Source organism: Delphinapterus leucas, chromosome 13 (genome assembly GCF_059928025.1).
Source record: "Delphinapterus leucas isolate spDelLeu-1000000601 "Yukka" chromosome 13, BTC_Dleu_Yukka2, whole genome shotgun sequence".
Taxonomy (NCBI): domain Eukaryota; kingdom Metazoa; phylum Chordata; class Mammalia; order Artiodactyla; family Monodontidae; genus Delphinapterus; species Delphinapterus leucas.
The window spans coordinates 87,685,408-87,702,969 of NC_143141.1; the positions used below are offsets into that span (position 1 = coordinate 87,685,408).

The following is a 17,562-nucleotide window of genomic DNA, read 5'->3' on the forward strand; positions in this document are numbered from 1 at the left end:
GGAAGTCTGTAAGTACACGATTTCACATAATTTGGGAAGGATAAAGTAAACTATAAGTTCTGACTGACATATCCTGTTGGAGGTTTTATAGCTCAAAGGTGAAGATTGGAAACTCAAAAAACAGGAATTTTACCAACACTTGGTCCTTTTCTTTATGACATAGAAGATTAATGTAGAAAATGAAGAGTGCAATTCTAGTGATTTTCCTGGAAAGAACATTAAGCAAAAATAGTATTGAGACTCCTAGATAGTCTAAAACTAACTAATAAGGCATTCATAAGAGGGATGCTCTTTTTGGTGGTTGTTGTTGTTCTGTTTTCTTGTGTTTGTTTTTGGCCGTGCCACCCGGCTCGCAGGATCTTGGTTCCCCAACCAGGGATCGAACCCGCGCCCTTGGCAGTGAAAGCACAGAGTGCTAACCACTGGGAATTCCCAGGAGGGATGCTTTTCTTTTCAAAGTTCTCAGCATAACTGACGGGAAAAAAATCATAACTGTGTGTGGGAAGGTACGTTTTAAGGTAGCAGGAGAAAATGTTCCAAGGTTTTCTGAGATTATGTTCTATCGTGTCTCCTTCCCAATGACCATTAAAAAAAACCACAAACAAACTGAAGTTACCTTGTTATGCTCAAAAAGTTAAAAAAGTGTTGCCATGGAGATAGTCCCACTCTGGATTCTTCCTGGCAGTTTCGATTTACCAAACCTGTAACATTTTATATTTTCAACACCATAGCTGACAAAATTAGTTCCTGTGGCTGAGATAAAAACCATACCTTTATCTTTGGTGTTCTTGGGTACATTGAAAGAATTTTGTAAATGATCATTGAAAATTCTTGCTCACCATGTCCAGTTTTTATGTCAGGAATGAAACTTGTACAAGAGAGTATTTAGGGCTTCCCTGGTGGCGCAGTGGTTGAGAGTCCGCCTGCCGATGCAGGGGACACGGGTTTGTGCCCCGGTCCGGGAGGATCCCACATGCCGCGGAGCCTGCGCGTCCGGAGCCTGTGCTCCGCAAAGGGAGAAGCCACAATAGTGAGAAGCCTGCGTACCACAAAAAAAAAAAAAAAAAGAGTATTTAAACCAACTAAAGAACTGGAGTGTGTATTTTGATATCTTTGTTGGATACCTGATACTTATTTTCCTCGTGGCAATTGTGGATTACTTTTTTCAAGGTAAGTTCTCTTTAGAAGGAGAAAAGAAGCATGGCTGCTTTTAAACATGGAAAGTAGCATATTTATTAATTTTGTGCAGCAGTAAGAGCAGCTGATTGCTGGAGGCAGTGGAGTGCAGGCGTTTGAAGTAAAAGCCAGGTTCAGTGTTCAGTTCCTCTGTTTATCAGCTGTGGAACCTTGAGCATGTTGATTAATCTCAGTTTTTACTGTGTGAGGTGGAGACAGTGTACAGCAGCTAGCACTGAGTAGGTGTTCAATAAAAGGTATCCAGTAATATCAGTCTTCCCTAAATTTTTAAGATAAGCAGAACTCCAGCTTAAACTATCCAGTTGTGTTTCTTTATTTTTCCGAGTCTCCAGAAAAGATGAATATATAAGCTCTTTGAATCTCCCCCCCCCCCCCCACTTTTAGTTCCTTTTGGTCTGCCAAGTTCTTACAACTAAAGAAACTAGTCTGTTTTGTCTTTACTGGAGATAACACTCTAAGTACCTTATAACTAAGTAAAACAGTAGTTATAACTTGCATAGTACTTTGTTAATATAAACTCATGTCAACTTTTTTCTTAAGTAAGTTTAATTAAATGAAAATTAGGCCTCTGTTTTATGTGCTTCAAGTCCAGATGCATTCTTTCTTTAGGCATTTTAAATTATACCTGACATCAAGTACTGAACGCTTTTCCCAAAACTTCAAAGTCGTGGTGGTAGATGGGAAAGATGAAAGCGAGTACCCCGTCAAATGGCAGGACTTCTTCAGTGGACATGTGGTTGGTTAGTAGGTGCTCATTTGTTTGCCTTTGTGCTTGGGTTTTAGGTGTCCAGATTGAACTAGATTGTATATTCTTTTTTGAGGGGAGGAAAAAGGGGTGTCAAAGAAGTGCTATTGTTTGTTTTATTTGAGCTTTGTAAATCTGGAAGCAGAAACATTAAAACAGGAGGAAATGGGTATTATCCAGCATGTCATACTAACTGGCTATTTTCATGATTACAACAGATTTCCTCTTAAGTCATACGAATTTAACCTTTTGTCTTCAGGGAGGGATTGTCAACTTCCCTTGTGAGATTGTCGACTTCCCTTATGAGATTGTAAACAAGGAAGATAGGAGATAAAATAATTGACTCTGTGATCCTGTCATGTATTTATTTAAGAAAATATATTAAACAAGCAACTGCAGTTTACTTCTGGAAAATTTTCTGCAATATGAAAAAAATGGCACTAAAATACCCAAGTAGTACAGTTCAAGACCTGTATGTTCTGAATCATGCTTTCTGCCTCCTCTTTCTTACCCCAAAGTAGGTAAAGTTATTCCAGAAGAAAATGTACCCTTGTTTGTTTTGTTCTGTAACACACTAGATAATTCTCATAAGAGGCTTCAGGGAAAGAGGCCGATTTCAAATGACTAGAGTTGTGGCTCCTCCTTAAGAGTGAGAAAACCCAGCTGCTTTCTGGGCCTGTGTTTTTTACATCTCCACAGTGCCTGGGCACATTCCACTCTGTAGAAGGGCTTGCTTGATTTTTATTGATAGTGCATAGTTTATTTTTTGATTTAAATATTTTTTAATAATGACTTTTTTTTCTCTTAAGGTGAGCCTGACTCTAGGGTTCTAGCCCACATAGGAGATGATGATATTACAATAAGAATCAACACAGATGGGGTGGAATATAATATAGAGGTAAGTCTACATGTGAATATTTTTATCAGGAGCATATATTTCTGATGTTTAGAAAGCCATTATGCAGTTGTTTTAAGAAGAAATGGGTCTTTATACTGAACTTCTCTTCTCCTTGTATTTAAATTTTTTTTAAACCAGAAAAATAGATGATTAAAAAAATACACATATTTTATATATCTAAGATGCTGTCATAGGATGCACTCTGTATTTTTAAGTACAATAATTGAAAGCCACATGTGAGATGGATAATGGGAAGAGGAAACTGCCTCATTTTTTCTTTATTCTTTCTCTAATAATCCTTCTCAAAGATGAAGATGAAATCTTTCCTAGATGCTCTGGAAATGCAAGATCTATAAAAGGTGATAGTTCATAGTCTTGAGAAGTTAAAAGAGGAAACTGTAGGAAACTCAGGCTCTGGCCATTCTTCCATTGAAATCCTAGCAGTAGAAACCAAGAGCAAACTGGCCACATTTGTGTGAGACACATGGCTGTATGTCAGATACTAGTCCAGAAAACAAAACGTATGCTACAGATCTGTGGGTTGAAGTGTTTCTGCATCTCTAGGAAAATGAGAATACTCTGGAACATGGACACATATTCTCTGAGGTTGCCACAGAAGGGAAACAGCTGGAGGATCCCACAGGGGATTTTTATGGCTAGGCTTGCAAGTGGCCTACATCACTTCCACCCACGATCCAGAAACTCTTGTCTCTGACCTGCCTACAAAGGAGGCTGGGGAAGATAATCTCTTGTGCTCAGAAAGATAAAACCATGTGGGGAATGCACAGCATTGTTTCTGCCACAGTGCACAGGTTTGCTTATTTCCTTAGGATCATCTATTAATTCTTAATCCAAAGTGGGTGCATTTGGGATCCAAGTTAATTTTGCTCAGATTCCTCACTTTTCCAAATACCCTTTGGGACAGTTAGGAATTCTCTTTCCATCCGTATCTCTCGGTTTCACTAAGTACAAAAATGACCATAATTAACATTTCCCTGTGAGATGTTCACTTAAAAGTAAACTCATCAGGTTTATTGAAGTACTTTTGCATGAGATTAATAATTTTTTAAATTGAAAAAGTGGTTTATTACTTAGAAGCCCACTTCCCCCTCGCCCCAACCCTCCCAGCTCTAGGAAACCACTAATCTACTCTCTGTCTCTTTAGATTTGTCTTTTTTGTTTCTTTAGATTTGCTTGGTCATTTCCATAAAAATGCAGTCACACAGCCTGTGGTCTTTTGTGTCTGGCTACTTTCATTTCGAATGTTTTCAGTGTTCATGTTATAGCATGTGTCAAGTACACCATTTCTTTTTATTGCCAAGTAATATTCCATTGTTTGGATATTCCACATTTTGCTTATTCATTCATCAGTTGGATATTAGTGTTATTTCTACTTATGTTATGAATAATGCTGCTATGAACATTTTTGAACAGGTTTTTATGTGAGCATATATTTTCATTGATCTTGGGTATATAATATACTAGGAATGGAATTGTTGGGTCATATGGTAACTCTGTTTTTAACCTTTTGAGGAACTGCCAGGCTGTTTTCCATAGTGGCTGCCCTTTACATTCTCACCATTTTACAGTTACTGCATTTTATATTCCGTATTCCATTCTCACCAGCAGTAGATGAGGGTTTCTCCACATCCTTGCCAATACTTGTTGTTATATGTCTTTTTGATTACAGCCATCCTAGTGGCTATGAAGTGGTCTCCTTGAGGTTTTGATTTTCATTTCTGTGACGGATATGGAGATACATACACACACACATATACATATACAGAATCTTTTCTGTTTGAGCTATCTGGTTCTGATGAGACCATTGTCCTTACAGAGAAGAACTTTGTTTTGACTAGTCAGTTTACTTAACCTGGAAATGAATGTTATCTAAAAATAAGGAAAGGATGTTGTAAGGCTTGAATATTTAGGAATTTTTATATTTTCCATCTCAGTTATATTTGTTTTCTATTTTAGCCACTTTGGAGACTAATTAATGATACTAAAGACAAAAGAGTGTTAGTTTATAAATCTGAAGATATCAAGAACGTTTCACGTTTGCAGTCTCCAAAAGTGTGTGGTTATATAAAGGCGGATAATGAAGAGTTGCTTCCAAAAGGGCTGGTAGGCAGAGAGCCACCTGATGGTAAGACTAAGAAAAATATATTTCAAATAAGAAGCAAGCATAACAGTTGTCTTCAGTGGGTGGTTGTTAATTGATAAAAAGGAACATGATTATCAAGTAACTATAGTATTTGGCTTGAAAATAGTTTTGTTCAGAAATTTCTTGATGTTTTTTCTGTAAGAATTGAAAACACTAGAAAATAATGATGGCAATAAAGATTGGACTTTTAAAAAGATTGGGGAAAGGGGAAATTGAATAATCTGAGGGAAAATATTTTCATTTGTAGGTATTTAGAAATGACAGAATAGTACTGTGAAAAAACAATCTTCAGATAAGTTTATAAGAAATTAGTTGGTAGCAGGAGAGGACTGTCCTGTTCAGAAAGAAGAAAATTAATCAGTCTTGGGACAGATGAATTTAGAGTCATTTAAAGACCATCTACCCATCTTGGAGAAATATTCTGTCCTCATTTTTGAAAACTTTAGAAAAATATTACTAGCATTTTAGTATATAACTAAATTCTTAAACAGTGTGATTATTTGATAAGAAAAAATGACCTGTTGACACAAAATAATTTTTCAATTTTTTTTTTTTTTTTTGGCTGCCCTGCATGGCTTGTGGGATCTCAGTTCCCCGACCAGGGATTGAACCTGCACCCTCAGCAGTGAAAGGGCGGAGTCCTAACCACTGGACCGCCAGGGAATCCCCACTAATTTTTTAATGTTTGATTATCTGGATGTTTTTACTGTTACTTTTGTTAATTTGTAGACTTCTTCTAGAAGAAAATGACACGTTCATAGCCCAGCAATAGATAGGTGATTGTTTTATTCTGTTAAGTACTTTTGCACTTTTCCTTGGTTTTGAATTCTACAATTTGAAAACCTCATATTACTTTTCACTTTTTGTCTTTCTCCAAATTGTTTTCCTGTTCAAGATACCGTTAAGGATACTGAGCTCAAATAATATTTGTTTCAAAAATACAGTAGATTTAAAATGTTACTATAAAACACTCCTTGTTTTGATGAATTTTGATTTAATAGTGCATCCAAATTCATATTAGAGCTTGTTCATCGGGTGAAGAGAAGAGCTGACCCTAATCCCCTGAAGAATACGTGTAAATTATTGGTGGTAGCAGATCATCGCTTTTACAGATACATGGGCAGAGGGGAAGAGAGTACAACTACAAACTACTTGGTAAGTGTTTGATACTGGATGAGGTAATGGACAGAAAAGCTCACGTAGGTAGGCAAATTCCATTTAAGAGAAGACTGCTATAATTTGAACGTAGTGAAATGAGATCTGTTTCAGATGCTCTGTCGTCCCCTAAAATATTTGAGGGCTGTCACCTGAGGTTCTTACATTATTGTATAGAGATTCTAGTTTCAAATTTTTGAAACCCCATTTTGCCTTTCAACTAAGATTTTCTGCACATCAGAATTTTTATGCATATTATGTTTAGGGAAAGTTCATAACGTAGGCCTTCCTTTATAGAAGTGAACTCTGTGAAAACATCTCTGCTATAATGGCAGTGATCCTGTTGGTGACACGTATGGATGTATGCTCCAGAGTGGGGGAAAAAAGTATTGATATTTGTATGAACTTGTGTGTATTATTTTTGCTTATATGTATATATCAGAGGAGTTGGTCAATTTGGTTTGTGTTGTACTGGTATAAAATAGCTAATTGTTGGACTATAACTGGATGAAATAGATGGGACTTTTGTGGTCATAACTATAGGGCAAAGATTTGAAGGCAGGATTACAGAAGTATTGATGCTGGATTTTTAAGCATTTACTATTGTAATTTTAAAAGTCAAGGGAATCATATTTCATTGACTTTTTTTTGTCAGTATGACCTCATTCCTCGTGATAACTTGGCACTGACAGAAATGATGTTGAGGGAATAAGAGAATGCAGCTATTCATTCGTAGTGCAGAGCCCGGTGCAGCAAAGACGTCTTTCTCCTTGCCTTGCTATTCCCATTCTGTGTTTTTTTGTGCCCTTCCTCACCCTTCTTTCCCTTCCCTTCCACGTCAAGTGAATTTATTATGAGGGTAGTAGGAGTAGTGTGTGAAGTCACTATAGTTCTTGTTCCTAAGTAAGAGAGTCCTTCTTGAAAAGATGCTTTCTTAGTATGGGTTTTGTATTAGGGGCTCTTAGTTTGCTTCTTTGTTCATTACACCAAGAATATGAATATAATGAGAGGTCTGGTGTTAAAAATTGCATTTCTTGGTTTACAGTTACTATAAGCAAAGAACAATTTCTTAGATGTATAATGTGCTTCACAGCTGCCAGAACAAACCTCATTTACCCAGTTTTTGAACAATAAAACCTTCTCTTTGAGGAGCAGATTGGTAATGAGTATTCTGTTCCTATATATTCAATAGTTTGAATTGTCCTTGGCTATTGTACTGTGGCTCCTCCCTCAGTAGCTCTACCCACTTTCCCCCTCCCCAAATCAGAGGACAGGAGAAAGGAGGTGTGGTGAGACCTCATTTCTCTCTCTCTGTTTCTACCTGGTCCTCGGTGCTGAACTTTGCCCAGGGAGGGTCTTGTGTAGGGTTAGCAGTATCTGTCACTGTTCCTTACCTCTTTCTGAAGAAGATGTTTTTCTGAGGTACGTGGCAAGAGATAGAATGAACAGAGTACTTATTTTTAGGAATATTTTAGGTAAATTGATTGACTTTCAACTTTCATTTCTGTAGTTGACTGGAATGGCAGTTTTTTTTTTTTTTTTTTTTTTTGGCGGTACACAGGCCTCTCACTGTTGTGGCCTCTCCCGTTGCGGAGCACAGGTTCCAGACGCGCAGGCTTAGCGGCCATGGGTCACGGGCCCAGCCGCTCCGCGGCATGTGGGATCTTCCCGGACCACAGAACGAACCCGTGTCCCCTGCATCGGCAGGTGGACTCTCAACCACTGCGCCACCAGGGAAGCCCTGGAATGGCAGTTTTTAAAAAAACTTGTTACTTGATATTTTGGTTCCCTTTGCAGTTGATTACCTGAAATTTGGGATAAACTGTACCACTGCTTTATTCTGGTACCAACATTTTAAGTTTGAGGCTAGGAATAATTTCTTTATTAGCGCTGTCAACGTAAAGCATAACATCTTAATGCGAGTTTTTGTAATTGGTGAAACTTTTACAATGGTATTTTATCTGAACTGATTTTTTTTTTTTTTTTTACCCCTGCAGAACTTATATTACATTGCTAAGAGTGGTAAAGATATACATAATGTCTTTCTCTCGCCCTTTTATACACACAGATAGAGCTAATTGACAGAGTTGATGACATCTATCGGAACACTTCATGGGACAATGCAGGTTTTAAAGGTTATGGAATACAGATAGAGCAGGTATTTATCAATGGATGTGGGTTATAATACTCAGCTAAGTTATGTGTTGTAAATATTTGTCACTTGTTTTCACAACCCAGAAACTTATCTTCTACTTTACTCATAAATAAATATTCTGAAATGCCAGTGATTTTTATCTGATAAACTTAACAGTGTTTTGATATTATTTATAGATTATGAAATATTCTTTTCTTAGGCTTATTTTAGGCAGAAAGCCACCTTATGCTGCTATGATCTCTCTTTTTTCTGAATTCATAGCCTTTTTATCCCTGCCTTGCCTTAGTTTTCTATGATTATGCTTAATGTCTGTAGTTAGAATTCTAGCACGTATTGTTGAATGCTTAGAAAATTTACTTAAAAATACTATGTACATTTGCAAGGCGTTTATACATACAGAACCATTAGATCTCTTTTCCCAAAAATCTCCTGAGTTCTTATCTGTCAATAGAGTATGTCCAGCAATGATGTATTAATGTCATCCTAATTATATCACATAGTAAAAATTGTTCCAAATTGATAAGACTGATTAACAAGACTTCTGAAATTGGGTATTGCTTTGGACAGACATTTTTGACATGTAAATTAAGGAAATTATTGTCTCTATTTTTTCCAGGCTCTTTGTACTAAACTAGACATATTCTTATAGGTTCTGTAGGTTAGAATTTAGAGAATAAAAAGAAAAAAGCATTTGAAATCATACTTATAAATGCTAAACTTTTATAGTACTTGTAGAAAACTAAGAGAATTATTTTCCCCTTTTCCATTCTTTTACTGTTTTGCATTTTCTTTTTTAAGTTATTATTTGAATAGGTAATATATACACGGTACAAAAGCCAGTGAAAAGTAAGTCTCCTCAACCTCTACCCATTGTCAAACCAGTTCCTTTCCCCAGAGACATCCGTGTCACTAGTTTCATCCATATCTTTCCAGAGATATTTTATGCATGCATAGCATGTGTTTGTATATGTGTGTATTTGACATATTTGTGGTATGTTGTACTCTTGCACCTTGCTTTTTCATTTCATGAATATGTTGGTGATTATTCCATTGTGGTACAATAAAGTTGTCTCACTTGTTTAAAATAGCTGCATCATGTTTGAGTTTTAGAAGACCAATAAATAAAGCTCCTTTTTGCTTTAAAATTTGGAAACAATTGAAAAAATTAGGTGTGATAGGAGATTAAAAAACCCGTTTCTTTAAAGATGATAGGTGGGTTGGAGGCTGTGGTTTAGATATGCTGTCACAGTGGGCCCTCACCTGGTTCATCGCAGAATTGATCTTGATCACCCACCGCCAAAGCTGCAGAGCCGCCCCAGTGAGCTTACCACATGGTGGCAGAGCAGACCCCAGTATCCCCTCTGTAGGCAGGCAGATCTGGAAGAGATACCAGACGCAATGAGCTGAGCATGGCACTGTTCCTTTGCCAGATTTTCCAACCTATACGTTTCATCTCCTTTGGAGAGAAACCTTTGTTCCTTTTTTAAAAAATTAGGATTAATATGAATTTGTACTGTGTGTAAGGAAAAGCCCTTATTTTTTGTACTCTTACTCCTGTGGTGTGCGGTGCTGCACATCTTATTGTTCTGTATCTCTGAATCAGTGACTGTAGTTGGAATAAATTATTTTAGGCTCATGGAACCTAGGTTTTCATTTTTTCCAACTAAATATAGAGGAAATAAAATTTTAGGAGTACATTTATAAATCATTCTTTGACATATGTGTTTTCCATACCATTTGCTTCTCAGTTTGTTTTTAAATTAAACAGATATTAGAGCTGAAGAATTTTATGGAATTTTGACTCTAAAACTTTTTTTTTTTAAAGAATGGTAGATGGTCTTTTTTTGAATAGCTGAAACAATGCAGTATTATTTCAGTCTTGTGACTTTTTTCTGAAGTGTTCTAAGTATTTTCTCTCTTTAAGTATAGATTCGCATTCTCAAGTCTCCACAAGAGGTGAGACCTGGTGAAAGGCACTTCAATATGGCAAAAAGTTACCCAAGTGAAGAAAAGGATGCTTGGGACGTGAAGATGCTGCTAGAGGTAGGTCGTGGAACCCTGAAAGTGATACTATTTAACACCATTTTCTGATTCCTAAAAACGTGGGTCATGTCTGTATTAATGAAGGGGCATCTTAGGAAAGGTGACTGAAAACCAGGGGCAGCCCACCCCAGCTGATCCAACAGTGACCTTATCCCCTGTAGCAGGGCAGACAGCAAGGTGGGCAGAACTGAAAGCGAAAAATGCTACAAAGCAATGCTTCTTAACCATAATATCTCTGCGAATCTAGTGAAGTAATAGGCCTTTAGAAAATAGATGGATACCCAACTTACAGATATTTTACACACCATTTTGTTAGTTCAGGTCTCTTTGAAGCTTATCAGTAGATCTTTTAGGTCAGTAATTACCAAATGGTATGAAAATGTATTAGATGGTAGAAGTATAACTTGGAGATCTGAAAGTTCTCTATGGAAATTTAAAATTTTTGTGTTTTTATTCTGGTAACAAATTTAAAGATAACATAAACATTCTATGTCATATGGATTCTTGCCTTGACAAGATATGATTTATCCTTTTTGTCACATGATCTCAGTTTCTGTCTGTGTGTCCTATTGCTTTGTTGTAAAATGACCACCTGTGAAGTGATAGTGTTTATCTTTTGCTGTGTTGTTAATGTGTTAGTTTCCTGTGGCTGCTGTAACAAATCACTGCAAATTTGGCAGCTTAAAACGACATCTTTATTTATCTGATAGGTTCTAGGGTTGGTCCAGGCACAGTGTGGCTTATTTGGGTTCTCTGGTTAGAGTCTCAACAAGGCCAAAGCGAAATCAAGTTTTCAAAGCTTGAATGGAGTTAAAGGATATTATCAGGTTGAGATCCATAGAGTGCTGTATCTGTATAACACTCTGACATACCTTATCTAACATGGGCCACTAGCCACCGGAGAGGTTGTCTGAGATAGCACCATTACTCTTCTAAAGAGACTCAGCCAAGTGTATTAGTCTATTAGGGCTGCCAATAATAAAGCACCACAGAGTGGGCAGCTTAAACAATAGAAATTTATCTTCTCACGGTTCTGGAGGCTGAAAGTCTGAGATCAAGGTGTTGGTAAGGTTAGCTTCTTCTGAGTTCTGTCTGCTTGGCTTGTAGGTGGCCGTCTTCTCTCTGTGTCCTCACATGGTCTTCCCTTTGTGTGTGTAAGGGCACCAGGCATTTTGGGTTCGGCCTACCTGCATGACCTCATTTTACCTCCATCACCTGTTTAAAGGAAGGCTCTGTCTCCAGATACAGTCACATTGTGAGCTGCTAGGACTTAGGACTTCGACCTATGAATTTTGGAGGTGGACACAATTCAGCCCATTAACAGCAAGGTTAAATGACTTGTCTACGTTTAGTTACACAACTAGTGATGACAAAGCCAAAAGCAAGTGGCCAGATCTCCAGACATCTAGGACAGCTGAACGATCCCACCTCTGCTTTTCTGTGGGCCTCCAGACAACTCACACCGGGGGAGGAACAAAAGGGAATGACTTGCCTCTGCAGATGCTCTCTCCAGTTCTCTTCCCTAAGGCGCCTAAGAGTGTCCCAGAGCCTAAGCCTATTATCATGGAACTATCAAAATCCCTATGTGGCTAGGGAGACAGCTCCCGGGAACACCTCATTCCGTATACGGGGCTTTCCAACCACTCATTTTAAGCATTAAAAAAATCAGTCTTTTTAAGTTGGAGTCTCTGACTGTTATGGTAGAGGTTTTTAAAGTAACATGTGGACCCGTTCTGGGGAATTCCCTGGCGGTCCAGTGGTTCGGACTTGGTGCTTTCACTGCTGGGACACGCGTTCAGTCCCTGGTCTGGAACTGGCGTCCTGCAGGCCGTGTGGTGTGGTCAAAAAATTAAAAAATGAAAAAAATAAAGTAATATGTGGACCCCTTTTAAGAAAAAAAAACCCAAAGCACCAGTGTTGACTTGAATGAATTTTTATCTTAATTTTAGTAACATAAAACTAGGTATATATGTTTTCCTGTAAGTTTATAACTCCTATACATTGTAAAACCAAAGCAAACTTTAAAACCCCTACAAAACCAATAGAATCCTTGAAGTCCTTTAGAGGGATTTGTTTTGGTATGAGGTGCTGAGATCCTCTGGAAGAAGTATCAAAGCCCTGCACCTTGCAGAATTGGAGTGTCCCCGGTGCTGAACTGCATGTGTTCACATCAACCCTCCTAGTTCCGAAATGCTATAAAAAGCTCCAGTCTCTTTCCCTTTTGCACCCTCCCCATGACAGTCTGCTTCTCATCTGTGTAGATGAGTGAGAACCATAGGTAAGGAGCACTATACCACACAATTTTGTGATTGCTGGTGAAAAACTGCAATCGACCAAAGAAACAAATACTAATTTGAAAAGATACAGGCATCTCAATGTTCATAGCACTTTTTACAGTTACCAAGATATGGAAGCAGCCTGAGTGTCCATCAGTAGATGAATGGATAAAGAAGATGTGGCGTATATATATAGATACACACACACACACACACACACACACACACACACACACACACACACACACACACACACACACACACACACACACACGAATACTACTCAGCCATAAAAAAGAATGACACTTTGCCATCTGCAACAACATGGATGGACTTGGAGGGTGTTATGCTAAGTGAAATAAGTCAGAGAAAGACAAATACTATATGATATCACTTATATATGGAATCTAAAAAGTACAACAAGGGACTTCCCTGGCGACCCAGTGGTTAGGACTTGGCGCTCCCACTGCAGGGGGCATGGGTTCCATCCCTGATCGGGGAACTAACATCCCGCATGCCGCCCAGTGTGGCCAAGAAACAAACAAATAAACAAATAAATAAAAAATGCAACAAACTAGTGAATGTGGCAGAAAAGAAACAGACTCACAGACAGAACAAATTAGTGGTTACCAGTTGGGGGGGGTGGGAGGGGCAAATAGGGGTAGGGGATAAGAGGTGCAAACTGTTATGTGTAAGATAAGCTACAAGGATATTGTACAACATGGGGAATATAGTCAATATTCTATAATAACTATAAATGGAGTATAACCTTTAAAAATTGTGAATTACTATATCTGTAACTTATACTGTCTATCAACTACACTTCAATTAAAAAAATGTAAAAAAAATTGCAATCATAAAGTATGGTAGTATTCTGGAATGTTAAGTTGATATATCTTTTAGTCTGATGTAACTGTTAATCTAATTAAGAGTACTTTGTTTTTTTAAAAGCAATTTAGCTTTGATATAGCTGAAGAAGCATCTAAAGTCTGCCTAGCACATCTTTTCACCTACCAAGATTTTGATATGGGAACTCTTGGATTAGCTTATGTTGGTTCTCCCAGAGCAAACAGTCATGGAGGTGTTTGCCCAAAGGGTAAGTTTTCCATTTGTTGTATGAATATGTGGGGATAGCAAGGTGATTGGATTATATTATAATTCTGTATTGAACAAGCAGTTTGTTTCTGTTTCCTTTTTCCTGTAGCTTATTATAGTCCAATTGGAAAGAAAAATATCTATTTGAATAGTGGTTTGACCAGCACAAAAAATTATGGTAAAACCATCCTTACAAAGGTATGTTCTTTAATTTTTAAAAGTGTAGATTTTGACTTTATTGTAGTAGGACCTGAGCTATTACATATTTATTTAGGTATCTTTTTTAAAAGCTATACATACTGTTTTTTGTTTCTGCCTAAAAAGATGTATGCTTTTAGTGGGAAATATGAAAATAAAAAGTATAAAGAAGAAAATAATTGTTAGCTGTCAAATTTCTTTTGAGACAAGTCTGGATTATTGTTTTCCCTAAAGACATCCCTTCTGGCGCCCTTCATCTACAGCTCCTGTTAAAGGACTGCTATCCAAAATATATAAGGAATATACTGAAAACTCAACAATAAAGAACCGAACAACCCCACTTAAAAATTGGCCAGAGATCTTAATATACACCTCACCTCACCAAAGAAGATATACAGATGGCAGATAAGCATATGAAAAGATGCTCAACATTATATGCTGTTAGGGAATTGCAAATCAAAACAACAAGCAGGGCTTCCCTGGTGGCGCAGTGGTTGAGAGTCCGCCTGCCGATGCAGGGGACACGGGTTCGTGCCCCGGTCTGGGAAGATCCCACATGCCGTGGAGCGGCTGGGCCCGTGAGCCATGGCCACTGAGCCTGTGCGTCCGGAACCTGTGCTCCGCAATGGGAGAGGCCACAACAGTGAGAGGCCCGCGTACCGCAAAAGACAAAAACAAAAACAAACAAAAAAACAACAAGCAGATACCATTACACAACTATTAGAATGGCTAAAATCCAAAATACTGGTAACACCAAATGCTAGCGAGGATGTGGAGCGACGTGAATTCTCACACTTGATGGTGGAAATGCAAAATGGTGCAGTCACTTAGGAAGGTGGTTGGGCAGTTTCTCATAAAACTGAACTTACTCTGGTATTACCATAGGATCCAGCAACCATATTCCTTAGTGTTTACTCAAAGGAGCCCTCACAAAAACCTGCACACGGATGTTTATAACAGCTTTATTAGTAATTGCCAAGACTTGGAAGCAGCCAAGATGCCTTTCAGTAGGTGAATGGATAAACAAACTGTTATATCCAGACAATGCAATACTATTCAGCACTTAAAAAAAAGAAAGAAAGAAAAAGAGCTATCAAGCCATAAAAAGACATGGAGGAACTGTAAATGTATATTACGAAGTAAAAGAAGCCAATCTGTTTGATTCCATCTATATGATATTCCGCAAAAGGCAAAACCACAGAGGCAGGAAAGGGATGAGTGGTTGCCAGTGGTTGCTTCCCCAGGTGGGGAGGGATGCATAGGTGGAGCACAGAGGATTTTTTCAGGTGTTGAAACTACTCTGTATACTTTAATGATGGATATAAGACTTTACGTGTTTGTCAAAACCCATAGAAAGTGCAACACAGAGAGTGAACCCTAATATAAATTACGGACTTTGGTTGATTTAAAAAAAGTGAAATGGGATGAGAGAAGAAAAATATACTAAGCAGTTTTTGGAAACTTTTTAATTTCCAAAATTGTTTCTTATGGTACTCCTTTACCTTTTTGGTAGCACAGCATCATCAATGGTTTGATTTCATGACATGTTTTCCTTGGTCTTCCAGAATTTTTCTATTATAAGACACACAGAACAAAAAATAAATTGCTTCGATGTTTTTAAAGTGTCAGTCTGTTAGAGAATCCACTAATGAATTTTTCCAAAGCACAGTTTGGAATCAATTCTCCATATTGCACCTTTAGGATTTGAGTACTTTTTTGCTAAAATGCAAAGTTTTCTTTACTACCATTTTAATATAAACACTTGGTAATCTTCAACACACTGGTTTCAGAATTGGGACTCTGTCTTAAAAAAAATTCCCATGTCTTGCAAAATACATACAAATTTTTTCAGATTCTATGGAGTGATTCCCCCCCCCCTTAGGAAAAAAATCAGTAAATAACTTTGTTATTTTTTGCAGTTAAATACGGGAACATTTTTAGCTTTACTGGCCAAATTCATTGTTACATTCAGGTAGAAATCCTCTGGTGATCTCATAGGTTCAGTGCAGCCCTTTAACTGGATTCTGATAAATAAAATCCTCTAGGTCATTAAGACTGTCATTGGACCTGGATTCAGTCACTGGGATAAGGAACATTGTTTTGTTGTTCTTCAGTTGTCTTATTTTCACCCACCCCCTCCCGCGCAATAGTTAGATCTTAACAGGAGTGTGATTGGGGTGAGGGGCGGGAGGTTGGGTGATTGACTGTTAGCTATTGGGTTTACTGGTGCCAGGCAGTGTTTGGAATGGCCAATGTTTGGTGCCTCAGTAAGAGTGTTCCAGTGTATCTTTTAAGTTATGTTTTCTTACACTGATTTAAATTCATCCTTATAATACTACTTGCAATATTAAATAAAATCCCATGAATTCTGTTTAATTTCTGTAATTGATAGAAGAAGTCGTAGTCCAACATCTAAGACAGCAGGGCCCAACTGGCCAGAGCACTTGATGGTTGGCTATTAGGAAATAATGTTTGCTCTGCATGATCCTTCAGGAAGCTGACCTCGTTACAACTCATGAATTGGGGCACAATTTTGGAGCAGAACACGATCCAGATGGTCTAGCAGAATGTGCCCCAAATGAGGACCAGGGAGGAAAGTATGTTATGTATCCCATAGCTGTGAGTGGCGATCATGAGAACAATAAGGTATGTATCTTTTGGAGTGTTTTTTATGTGGTTAGGAAAGAAAGAGGCTATGTTTAATTATAATGAGAGCTCAGAAAAGCTTTCCATTCTAGGGATGGAACGGCAGATTACGAAGTACCTTGAAACTTGGTTGTGTGTATTAAGAGTGAAACATGGTCCATCTAAATCTGCTCCTCTGGACTGTTTGTTGTCAAAGATGATCATGTGTTGGTTTGGGCTGTGTGGAAAATTAATTAATATAATGGCTTGCACTGGAGTCCTAGTTTGCAGGATCTGGTGGGCTCAGGCTTTCAATTAAAAACTTCATTTAATTTACAGGTTTGTCATTCATATTAACCCTACACTGCTTCACAATTTGCACGTTTTAATAAACCTTCGCAAAAAAATATGTAATTTGCCATATGTAAGCGTCCTGTGGGTAGGGCCCTTCCTTGCCTTTCTGGTTACCGGTTCTGTCTCCAGTGCCTGTTCGGGGTAGCTGGTACATAATAAATACTTGTTAGGTAAATAGAGGAATGATTTTTTGCTTTTTTAGAGGAACGATTTTTGAGGGTGTCTGGTGGAGTACACAATACTCATTGATTTGGGACATGGTAAACAGCTTCAGAGACTTTGCTAAGAGTGGCTATGACTAACTCGTAGAGCCTGAACTGAAAGTGTTCATAGATGTCTGTCTGGGCCTTCTTCCTCTTACTTCAAGTTGAGCAGAATGAGGCATCATGAGGAAAAGATTGTGGTTTTGTGCAGAATTTAAGTGGGCTGGGGGATGGGCTAACCGTCTGCATCTAATCGGGAAGGAAGTGTCAAGTTATTTGTCGTGACTCCCCTTTTAAAGCCTGACTAGGAGCTAGAGGAAAGGATTACTTTTGCGTTTCCCTGGCCCTGACCCTGCCTTTTAAAATTCTGGTCTTATGTTTTTTTGGTCATGTTTTTTGTTTGTTGCATCTACTTTTCTTTGGCTGTTAGGTGTAAAGTCCATTCCTCTCTTTC

At 38.0% G+C, this 17,562-nt stretch overlaps 1 protein-coding gene across 5 annotated transcripts in view; it reads left to right on the plus strand.

Moving 5' to 3' along the window:
* Positions 1-17,562, plus strand: part of ADAM17 (ADAM metallopeptidase domain 17) — a 52,381-nt gene that overhangs the window by 17,852 nt on the left and 16,967 nt on the right. For 2 of the 5 annotated variants that reach the window (XM_022554172.3, XM_022554173.3), the window contains 9 exons: positions 1,807-1,937; positions 2,752-2,840; positions 4,818-4,986; positions 6,026-6,159; positions 8,228-8,317; positions 10,244-10,357; positions 13,585-13,729; positions 13,838-13,926; positions 16,420-16,572. In XM_022554172.3, the coding sequence (XP_022409880.1) occupies positions 1,807-1,937; positions 2,752-2,840; positions 4,818-4,986; positions 6,026-6,159; positions 8,228-8,317; positions 10,244-10,357; positions 13,585-13,729; positions 13,838-13,926; positions 16,420-16,572 (1,114 nt within the window). Of the gene's footprint in view, positions 1-1,806; positions 1,938-2,751; positions 2,841-4,817; positions 4,987-6,005; positions 6,160-8,227; positions 8,318-10,238; positions 10,358-13,584; positions 13,730-13,837; positions 13,927-16,419; positions 16,573-17,562 lie in introns of those variants that run through there. The other 3 variants (XM_089923464.1, XM_089923465.1, XM_089923466.1) reach the window with 3 other exon arrangements.